A 12,246-nucleotide genomic window follows, 5' to 3' on the forward strand; every position below is an offset into this window, starting at 1 on the left:
TTTTCCTGCGATGGACTGGGCGGTATCCACCACTCTCTGTAGATGTTTCCATTCCTGGGCATTGGAGTTTCCATACCAGACTGTGATGCATAGGAAAACCTTTAAATCTGTGATTTCTCTGTCCGTAACTTTACATTCTAGTTACTTGCACATACTTAACTATTTTGAACAGAGCAACCATCTTCATTCCAGATTGCTAAAATTCACTGCTTCTTTGTATTTCAGGGATCTCCAGGTAACCCAGGTTCCCCTGGTCAATCTGGTATTCAAGGAAAGCAAGGTGTCGCAGGAGCACCGGTAAGTGGTCCTCTTAAGTAATCCAATATCCTAGCCCAGACTGAGCCTAACTCATTTGCAGCAGATTTGCTATATAGGAACTGTGAATCTTCTGTCTTCAACAACTTTGCTTAAATTCTATGCAGAAACCTGAGCATAACTAACATTCTACAAACATCCCAGAGCTCTCTGTACTTTTAGCAGACAGACAGGAAAGAATTATTGATTTAATCTTTTCTTGTGTCAAATGGCAAGAGATTGAACTTAACACAAAGTTCAAGATATTTTGTGGACATTCTGATATTGTTGTGTGATCAGAAGACATAGGATCAGAATTGGGTCATTTAGATAATCGAGTCCGCTCCACCATTCCATCATGGCTGATTTATTTTCCCTCTCAATTCCATTCTCCTGCCTTCTCCCACTAACCTCTGTGGTATTTTATATGACGTTCTCAAAGTCCCTGCTGACATTTAAACATTTTCCAACATGCATTTCTCCTCAATTAAATATTTAGCCATAATTCTGTGATTATAATGATTTAAAAGCTTAATATTTAATGTTAAGTACAATAAAGGAGAAATCATTTTGAAATAGAACATTAAACCTGATTCTGTTCAAATAGTTAAATATTCTCCATGTACTTTCACTGCCTGGTATTTCAGTCTGGGTGTTAGCTTTAGATTTCTACATATGTGCAGATGTTGGACGAATTCACTAAAGACTCCACCTCGATACTGAAAATAATTCCGAAGCCTTTATGATTCTCACCTTTCACAGTTTCAACGTGTGTGTGTGTGTGGAGGGGGGGGGGGAGGGAGGGGGGTGGTGTGTGTGTTCAAACTGTTTCGAGCTGAATTATTCTTGGTAGCTTGACATGGTTGGATCATTGTGCTCTTTCCCGGGAAGGTGGGACCTGTACGAAAGTGGCAGTTTGGAACTAATATCCTAGTGGGAAGGTTTGCTAATGCTGCACAGTGGGGTTTAAACTAGAGTTCCAGGGGAATGGGAACCGGAGTTAGTGGTGGGGTTATGGAGACAGATGTTGGTCAGACCTCATTCAAAGTCAGGAATCAAAAGGCTGAGCATGGTGTGACCAGTGTCCTGAACTGCATATATTTCCATGAAAGAAGTATCATAGGAAAGGTGGATGAGCTCAGGGCATGGAGCAACACCTGGGATTATGATATTGTAACCATTAGTGAGACTTGTTTGCAGGAGGGCAGGACTGACAGCTCAATATTCTGGAATTCTGTTGTTTTAGACAAGACGGGAGTGATTAAAGGATGAGGGGTGACATTATTAATCAGGGAAAATATCATGGCAGTGCTCAGTCAGGACAGACTGGAGAACTTGTCTAGTGAGTGGAACTGAGGAATAAGAATGGTATGACTACATTAATGGGGCTATATTACAGACCATCTAACAGTCCACGAGATTTAGATGAACAAATTTGAAGAGAAGTCGCGGACAGTCTAAGAGTCTCTTACGTGTCCCTAATGTATCTGTCTGTACCACCACCCCAAGCAGCGTGGTCCATGCGTCTACCACTCTCAGTGTAAAAAATCTACCTCCGACATCCCTGCTACACTAACCTCCCAATTATGCCCCATCGTATTAGCCGTTTCTGCTCTGGCTGTCCTCTCTCTGTTAACTCTGTGCCTCATATAAGGACCTTCAAGTGAGTTTCTCTTTGCTTTTCAGGGACAAATGGGACCAAAGGGCGATAAAGGCGACCGGGTAAGTGCCAACTGGGTGTTGTACGTCAATCATTTAAATTGCAGCGTCTTGAAAGCTGACGGCTCATTTCAACTGACTGAGTCTGCTGCTGCGTCTGACACGGATTTATGAGTAGAGCACCTCAGAATGTGGTTATGGGCTATATCTTAATGAAAAGGAGAGGCTGGAATGAGCTGCAAGCTTAAATATTGTGTTGCCTCATCAAAGAGCTATTGAAAGCCATGTGTTAATGGTTGTTATTAGTCCCAACACTAATCAGAATCAGGTTTATCATCTCCGGCATGTGACATGAAATTTGTTAACTTAGCAGCAGCAGTTCAATGCAATACATAATCCAGCAGAGAGAGAGAAAAAATAATAATAAAATAAATAAATAAATTACAGTATATGGATATTGAAGAGATTAAAAATTGTGCAAAAAACAGAAATACTATACAGTATATTAAAAAAGTGAGGCCGTGTCCAAGTGTTCAATGTCCATTTAGGAATCGGATGGCAGAGGGGAAGAAGCTGTTCCTGAATCACTGAGTGTGTGCCTTCAGGCTTCTGTACCTCCTACCCGATGGTAACAGTGAGAAAAGGGCATGCCTTGGGTGCTGGAGGTCTTTAATGATGGACACTGCCTTTCTGAGACACCGCTCCTTGAAGATTTCCTGGGTACTTTGTAGGCTAGTACCCACTATGGAGCTGACTAGATTTACAATTCTCTGCAGCTTCTTTCGGTCCTGTGCAGTAGCTCCCCCACCCCCCCCCCCCTCCACAATACCTGACTGTGGTGCAGCCTGTCAGAATACTCTCCACGGTACATCTATAGAAGTTTTTGAGTGTATTTGTTGACTTACCAAATCTCTTCAAACTCCTAATGAAGTATAGCCACTGTCTTGCCTTCTTTATAGCTGCATCAATATGTTGGGAACTGTATGGGGTGTCCAGGGAGGGGAGCACCTCTGGTGAAGGGGCTTGTCATGTCCATTCTGGGGCAGCTCACTCACCTTTGGTTCTCACTCATACTCAGCTCTCACCTATGTCTCCAAGTAAGCGGTTTGCATGCAAGACCGCCCACTTCCCTGTAAACTGCTTCGACAGGCACGCTAAACAAGGTGAGGGTAACCGGTGAGATGCCTGTCCTAGCATGTGAAGTCAGCTCTGGTAGACTGGGAGCATCATATCTAGAGTGAGACCCAACCGCCAGAAAGGTGGTTCTGCAATGCTCCATGAAAAGCAAAGAGCAGGACAAGACACAGAAGATGTCATGGGCATGCACTGCAAGCAAGGAACACCTCAGTTTGTGACTCTTGTTTGTACCACTGGCCTCAGACTCCTGAGGTCCAGAGAATGGAACTGCTGCAGTACATTGGCTTTTCAACATTAAAAACCCTCCCACACAGGTTCCCTTGTCATCCGTGTGGTAACACACTAATCACAGCCTCTTACCTCTTCTCCTCTCCTGCCCTTTGCTTTTCCACATCTCAGCTCCCAGCTTCTTACTTCATCCCTCCCTCCGCCACCCACTTGGCTTCACCTATCATCTTCTAGCATCTCCTCCTTCCACTCCCGCCAGTTTCTTATTCTAGATATTCCCCTTTCCTTTCCAGTCCTGATGAAGGGTCTCAGCCCAAAATGTTGACTGTTCCTCCAGAATTTTGTATGTGTTGCTCTGGATTTCCAGCATCTGCAAAATCTCTTGTGTTTATAATCACAGCTGTTTTCTTTTTGTCAGCTGATCACTCAATTTCCCCCCAGCGAGAGAAGCTTCGCTGCCAGGTTAAAAATTTGAAACTTGCTGTCCCAAAGCCGTTCAGAATACTTTTACAAGAAGAAAATACATAAAATGAATGGCAACTCAACAACGTCTCAAAAATAATTAAGTAAAGAACGTTAACTTTGCCAACATCCCCACACCTCGTTAATGGATTTAAGAAATAGTGTCAGCGTTAAGTATTTTCCCAGATCTCTCAAGCAGGCTTTGAAATCTCAACCGCTGACTCAGGGACAAAAGCAAAGTAAATCAGGGGTAAAACCAAATGTTTATCCATGGCAAAATTAATCTCCCAAGATGAATAATTCCATGGTAAAAAGATCCAGGGATCCAGATCGTTTTATGTAATTTCCTGTACACAGATATAATGGAGAATGAAATAATTGTTACTCCAGATCTGATGCAGCACAAAAAACAATAAAATAAAAATCACATTAATAATAAAAACATAATAAATACATTTACATAAGATACTTAAGTAGTGGTGGTGGTGGTGGGGGGGCATGGAGTGGCTTAGTGTGTGGAGGTATTGATCAGCCTTACTGCTTGGAGAAAGTAACTGTTTTTGTAGCTTTGCATCTCTTGGTAATTGTATAACCATATAACAATTACAACACGGAAACAGTCCATCTCGGGTCTTCTAGTCTATGCTGAACGCTTACTCTCACCTAGTCCCACTAACCTGCACTCAGCCCATAACCCTCCATTCCTTTCCTGTCCATATACCTATCCAATTTCACTTTAAATGACAATATCAAACCTGCCTCTACCACTTCTACTGGAAGCTCGTTCCACACAGCTACTACTCTCTGAGTAAAGAAATTCCCCCTCGTGTTGCCCCTAAACTTTTGCCCCTTAACTCTCAACTCATGTCCTCTTGTTTGAATCTCCCCAACTCTCAATGGCAAAAGCCTATCCACGTCAACTCTATCTATCCCCCTCATAATTTTAAATACCTCTATCAAGTCCCCCCTCAACCTTCTACACTCCAAAGAATAAAGACCTAACTTGTTCAACCTTTCTCTGCAACTTAGGTGCTGAAACCCAGGTGACATTCTAGTAAATCTCCTCTGTACTCTCTCTATTTTGTTGACATCTTTCCTATAATTCAGTGACCAGAACGCTACACAATGCTCCAAATTTGGCCTTGTACAATTCTAACATTACATCCCAACTCCTATACTCAGTGCTCTGATTTATAAAGGCCAGCATACCAAAAGCTTTCTTCACCACCCTATCCACATGAGATTCCACCTTCAGGGAACTATGCACCATTTTCCTAGATCTCTCTGCTCTACTGCATTCCTCAATGCCCTACCATTTACCATGTATGTCCTATTTTGATTAAATCTCTCTGCAAGCTTTGAAAACCTACTTCATTATCCACAACACCACCTATCTTAGTATCGTTGTGAATGCTTATTTAAAGTCACAGCCCATTATGCCCTTTGCCCGTCTACTTGGTTTGCTGGCATTAGGACCACATTCTGCTGTGCTGTGTCTATTTAAATGTTTGCTGAAATGTAGTAGTTCACATTCAAGTTTAATCATCATTCAACCATACACGAATACAGTCAAATAAAATAGTGTTTCTCCAGGGCCAAGGTGCAAACCACAGCACCAGCAGCACACAGCACGTCTAGCACATACAAGGCAGCAAGTAAACATAAAGCCAGGCAAAAAAAAAATATATACTGTATAATCCAAGTCCATGAGTGACATATCTGAAAATTGATGGCTCACAGCATTAAAAAGCAGTTCCGAGCAATCTGCAGACGAATATACGCACGCAGGAAAACAATCCAGCTTGTCCTTCCACTGATCGAACACCAGAGGGCAGCACTGATGGAACCAGCTCCCAGCCGAGTGTGGATGCATTGCTACACTGCCACTGGCATCTCTTCTCCTGAACTGCTGCAAAAAGCAAGCCCAGTACAACCGAGGTCACACAGCTTCCCCGCCGCCCCTCGCGCCAGTAAAGAAGGGGAAACAGGTTTTCAGGATTTTACATTATCAATGTCCAGCAGGGTCTTGTGATCACAAGACAATCACTTACCGTTAGACTGCACTGGGATTTTGCGCATTGACTCCAGCTCCTGTAGCAGGCAGTAACAAGGACTGCACCCAGCCCCTGTGTGATCGAGCAGCTTACTGATGGGGTTGACCTGCAGTACCAGAAGTTCTTAACGTCCAGCATTGTCCTACTATCATGTTTAAAGAAGATGTTTAAAGAAGTCAAAAAACACCTTTGGTTGGCCCCAGAGAAGCCACTGCACCCGATCACCCTGCTCTCTTATTGGAAATTGGAAGAAGTGCACAATCTTATGGGCTGTATCCGATTCCATCATCTCCAGCGACCAATCACACTCTGTGCAAATGAAGAACTTGCCTTCATATTCGATTTAAATCTCTTAGCTCTCACCTTGTTCTTGTTTATTGATATCCCTGTCATGGGAAAAAGGAATTTGACTACCCTCCCTACTTGTGCTAATCATTGCAGAACATGAAGGCACATTATTGGCCATTTGGCCAACAAAATTGTGTCAAATCTCACCCTTCCCTCCTACATAGCCCTGTATCACCAACATGCCTATCTAAGATTTCTTAAATGCCCCTATGGTATCTGCCTCTACAACCACCCCTGGCGGGGCATTCTGTAAGTGGAGCAGAGTCACTCTTCACCACAAGGCATTCCACCTGGGCCGGTAATGGGGTACTGTTCACCACAAAGTCACACACTCCAGAGACCCCTGACAGCCGCCCTATACTTCCCTCCACTCACCTTAAAATTATGCCCCCTTGTATTATCCATTGCCTCCCTGGCAAAATGATCCTGTATACTTTGATCTGGTCACCCCTCAGCCTCCCTCACTCCAGGCTAAACAAAGCCAACCTGTCCAGTCTCTCCCCAAAACTAAATTCCCCCAATCTCCTCTGCATCTTCTCCAGTGTACTCGCATCATGAGAGCATAATGGTTAGCATGACACCATTATAACTCGGCCGGCAAAGATCAGAGTTTAGTTCCAGCACCCTCTGTGAGGAGTTTGCACGTTCTCCCTGCGACTGAGCGAGTTTTCCTCCAGGTGCTCTGGTTTCCTCATGCAGTCCATGGTCATGCTGGTCAGCAGGTTAACTAGTCATTGTAAATTACCCTGTAGTTAGCCTAGTGTTAAGTTGGTGAGTTGCTGGCTGATACATCTCAATGGGCTGGTAGGGCCTGTTCCAAGCTGAATAACCATATAACAATTACAGCACGGAAACAGGCCATCTCGGCCCTTCTAGTCCGTGCCGAACTCTTACTCTCACCTAGTCCCGCTGACCTGCACTCAGCCCATAACCCTCCATTCCTTTCCTGTCCATAAACCTATCCAAATTTTTTTTTAAATTACAATATCAAATAAGTAAAACAATAAATAACCAATAAACAATAAACTGTCCTGCCTGGCATCCCTGTTACTCTAACTGTGCACGTATAAAGAAGAAAGCAATAAATAAACTATAAGGAAAAAATTCTACCTACAGCTTTTTCAACTACGCTGACTGAAGCCTCTCCTCACTGAAGCCTCAAAGAGTTAAGGCCTCAAAATCCTCACGCTAGCTCTGTCCACTTCTGCAAAGCCCACTCCAATGAAGCCTGTGCCGCTTGTCACTGCCTTGTTTTAACTTGTCCTTGCCAATCAAACCCAATCACTGATTGGCTGCTGCTCAAAACAGGAAACTGCCGTGAACTGATGCCTTATGTACTCAAGTGGTGAACTTCAGTGGGCTTCTCCTACTTCAGGTCATTGGCTTGCTGCACTACAAAGCACCAAACGGCTACAAATAGAAGCATTCTGTACTCAACTGGCGAACCTGAGTGAACTACATCATATCTTGGAGAGGTTCCCCTGGACAGGTCATGGATCTATCTATCTATGGAGAGAAATGGACTGTCAGCAAGTCACGGAACAATCTATGGAGAGAAATCGAAAGTCAGCAGATCATGGAATGACCTATGAAGAGAAATGGACTCTCCGCAGGTGATGGAACTATCTATGGAGGGAAATGGACTGTCATCGGGTTATGGATCTAACTATGCATGAAAATGGACAAGTCATGGAACTATCTATGGAGGGAAGTAGACTGTCAACAAGCCATGGAACTATCTATGGAGGGAAGTAGACTGTCAACAAGCCATGGAACTATCTATGGAGGGAAATGGTCTTGTCAGTAGGTTATGGATCTATCTGTTCACGAAAATGGATAAGTTATGGAATTATCTTTGGAGAGAAATGGACAGTCAACAAGCCAAGGAACTGCCTATTAAGGGAAACAGACTGTCAATAGTTCATGGATATATCAATGAATGAAAATGGACAGGTGATGGAATTATCTATGGAGAGAAATGGACAACCAGCAGGTCATGGAATTATCTGGGGAGAGTAATAGACTATCAGCAGGTCATGGATCTATCTGTGGAGGGAAATGTACAGGTTAAAGAACTATCTATGGAGAGAAATAAACTGTCAGCAGGTCATGGAACTATTGGTGAAGAGAAATGGACAGGTCATGGAGAGAAGTGGAGAGTCAGCAGTCCATGGAACTATCTATGGTTTGAAATGGACTGTCAGTAGTTCATGGATCTATCTATGCATGAAAATGGATAGGTCTATTTCTAAGTAAAGAAATTGATAGGTCATTAAATTTCTATGGAGAGAAATGACGAAGCCATGAAACTTTCTATGGAGAGAAATGGATAATCAGCATGTCATTGGAACTACCTGTTGAGAGAAATTAAAAATCAGAAGTAATAGATCTAACTGTGGGGGGGGGGGGAATTGGACAGGTCATGACTGTTTGTGGGGGGAAAAGTACAGTTATCAGGTCATCAAACTATATATTGAGAGAAAATGGACATGCCTTGGAACTCACTGTGGAGAGAAATGGAAAGTCAGATGGTCACAATCTATCTATGGAAGGAATAGACAGTTAGCAGGACATGGCATGATCTATACAGTGTGATGGGCAGGTCATGGAACTACCCATGGGGAGAAATGAGACTTTGGTCACAGATCATGGAACTTTGTATGGACTGAAACTATCTGTAGAGTGAAATGGACAATCAGCAGTTCATGGAAATATCTGTGGAGGGAAATGTACAGGTCATGAACTTTCTATGGAGAGAAATGGACAGGTCATGAAACTGTCAATGGAAGGAAATGGGCAGCCAGCAAGTCATCCAAACATCTATGGAGAGAAGTAGAGAATCAACAGGTCATGGAACTATCTATAGAGAGAAATGGACAGTCAGAAGATCATGGGCTATCAGTGGAAAAGAATCGACATTCAGCATGTTTTGGTACTGTCTGTGGAGAGAAATGAAAAATCAGCAGGTCTTGGAACTATCTGAGGAGAGAAATAAACAATCTGTAAAACATAGAATTATCTAAGGAGAAAAATAGACAGTCAGCAGGTCATGAGGCAATCCACAGAGGGAAATGGACAGTCAATTTTTCACACTGAGACCTTTCATAAGGATGCTTGCTCCAGATTTCCAGCATCTGTAGTCTCTTGTGTTTTTATTGAACTGATTTACTATGTGAATAGTGGCAAATGGACATAATAATAATTTACTTATAGGGTTCTTTTTGGACTGATGACACAGTTCAAAATGTGTTCTTTATCAATGGGATAAAGGAGAAACATGAAAATAAAAGACGAAAGGACATTAATTAAAAACAAGTTTAAATAACTAGGTTTTGAGCTGGCTTTCAACTGAGTCTGCATCCATTATAGTTTTAGGTATTGAATTCCACAGTAGGAGCATAGTTTAAAAAAGCTGACCTGCCAATTATCTTTTGGGGGAGATTGTTTAAATTTAAGAGAGTGGTAGAGGAAGACCTGAGAGCTTGAGCAGGCTTATAAAACAACAACGATTCTGTAATGTTGTCTAGTCCTAGGCCATTGAGAGCTGTAAAAATAAGTAAGAGAACTTTAAAATCAATTCTGAAAGATACAGGAAGCCATTGCAGAGTAGGTAGGAACTATGCAATAACAGTGCGATATCAAGGAAGGAATAAGCATTGATGAAGTAGCTGAAGACAGCTGCATCCACAGCATTCAGTTATTATTTTTTAACCCTCTCAGGAGGATGTAAAACATCTCAGAATATTATTGAACAATAGTAGTGGGCTTCTTAGTGGAATTTACATTTATCTTTCAATCAATAAGTAAAAGGTGACCCGGAGCACAAATTCAAGATTGTTTACAATTGTGTAGAGTAATTCATTTCCAGTACACAGGTGTAAAGGAGAATGAAATAATTGTTACTCCAGATCTGATGCTGCACAAAAAACACAAAAGATAAATAACACAATAATGAAAAAACACAAAAAATATTAATACATAATATAGTTTCTATACATAGACTGATTGTATGTCCATAAAGTGACACTAGGCTGTACATGAGGTGACTGACAGGAAATAATAAAGTAGTGGTGGAGTTACTGGGTGGAGGTGTTGATTGGCCATATTGCTTGGGGAAAGTAACTGTTTTTGAGTCTGGTGTTCCTGGTGTGGATGCTACGTAGCCTCCTCCCTGATGGGAGTGGGACAAAAGTCCATGAGCAGGGTGAGTGGGAACTTTCATGATGATACTGGCCCTTTTCTTGGCACCCTTCTGTATATATGTTCTTGATGGTATTTGGGCTGTTTTGGCCTCCCATTGTAGAGCCTTCCTATCCACCATCTTGATCTTTATCTTGTGTTTTTTTTTTGTGCTGCATTGCATCCAGAGTAACATTTACTCCATTCTCCTTTACACTTGCGTACTGGAAGTGGCATTAGATAATCTTGAATCTTGTATTACAACCAACCATGATTTTATTGCAGAAGTACTTCCTGGCAGCAAAACACTTGTGATTTTCTTTTAGGTTTTGGAAGATTTTATGGATACCGATGTCTTCCTTTGATTTTTACCTGTATTTAAGTAAACGATTAATGTTTTGTTCTATCTTTCCAGGGAGACTTTGCCTCTCAGAACATGATGAGAGCAATTTCAAGACAAGTCTGTGAACAGATGATGAACAGTGAGTAAGCCTGCAAGATACCATGGGCAAATGTAGGACTTTGGTAGTTGGAAGCCGAGTGATTTGCTTGCAGTGCTCTTAGGTTCCTGCATTTGAGACAGCAATGAGTATTAAGTCTCCTATTTGATGTACTTTCTCACGGTTCAGTGGTTGGAGCGGGGAAGGCAATGAAGTATACATCAATCACCAGCTGGGCTCAGACTTTCCATCTTCATTGCCATGTGACAAAGACTTACTGCTGGTTTTCTATGTTTCTATGGTCTCCTGAAGGGAACGTTGGCAGTATTCTCACTAAACTAACGCCACCCAAGCCAGTTATGTCATTCTTGCTAATGGCTGAAGCTTTTCCAACCAGAATTCAATAGTGGGAACCTTTCCCTAAAAGCAGTTGCCATAAGACGTAGGAGCAGAATTAGGCCATCTGGCCCATCGAGTCTGCTCCACCATTCAATCGTGGTTGATCCTTTTTCCTTCTCCTCCTCAACCCCAGTTCCTAGCTTCCTCCCTGAAAGCTTTGATGCCATGTCCAATCAATCTCTGCCTTAAGTACACCCAACGGCCTGGCCCAGCTGAACAAATTCCATAAATTCACCACCCTTTGGCTAAAGAAATTTCTCCGCATCTCTGTTTTGAAAGGATGCCCCTCTATCCTGAGACTGTGCCCTCTTGTTCTAGACTCTCCCACCGTGGGAAACATCTTTTCCACATCCACTCTGTCTAGGCCTTTCAACATTCGAAAGGTTTCAATGAGATCCTCCCCTCATCCTTCTGAATTCCAGCGAGTACAGACACAGAGCCATCAAACATTCCTCGTATGATAACATTTTCATTTCTGGAATCCCTGTGAACCTCCTCTGGACCCTCTCCAATGCTAGCACCTGATAGGTCAGGGGTAATTTTTGTTTTTCCATGTGTAGATTGATATTGTACAGTGTCAACAGCTATACTAGGGAAGAGCTAAAACAATGTATACGTTGTACTTTTGAAAAATACAGTGGAGTCTGATTAATTGGGACACATTGGGACCCATACATTTTTGTCCAATTAAGCAACTCTCAATTAGCCAAAGTTGCAAGGAAATAGTAAAAAAAGACAAGCTATCATTTAACTGATTAACAAATCATGTATTTAAATGAAGTACAGAATAAATTAGAACGCTACCAATACTACTACAGTACTATAGAACTGTGTATTTCTGATAGTTATCGACTGAGCAATTCATCCAGTTGTACATTGGCGTGTTCTTTTGGTTGATTAATTGTATAATATCAGCATAGACATCTAGTGTGGATAACAGACTGCCTTCATACAATGCTACCAATGATTGCATCCTCCAAGTCTTTTGCATTGTAACATTCAATAAAATAATAATAGTAAATAAATAAACCATCAATATCAAGAAC

General features: G+C 42.1%; 1 protein-coding gene across 3 annotated transcripts in view; it reads left to right on the forward strand.

The window, feature by feature from the left end:
• Positions 1-12,246, forward strand: part of col12a1a (collagen, type XII, alpha 1a) — a 367,155-nt gene that overhangs the window by 326,677 nt on the left and 28,232 nt on the right. For all 3 annotated transcript variants that reach the window (XM_073050421.1, XM_073050420.1, XM_073050422.1), the window contains 3 exons: positions 226-297; positions 1,981-2,016; positions 10,777-10,843. In XM_073050421.1, coding sequence (XP_072906522.1) covers positions 226-297; positions 1,981-2,016; positions 10,777-10,843 — 175 coding nt within the window. The remainder of the gene's footprint in view (positions 1-225; positions 298-1,980; positions 2,017-10,776; positions 10,844-12,246) is intronic.

This window comes from Hemitrygon akajei, chromosome 7 (assembly GCF_048418815.1).
Source record: "Hemitrygon akajei chromosome 7, sHemAka1.3, whole genome shotgun sequence".
In the NCBI taxonomy this organism is placed as follows: domain Eukaryota; kingdom Metazoa; phylum Chordata; class Chondrichthyes; order Myliobatiformes; family Dasyatidae; genus Hemitrygon; species Hemitrygon akajei.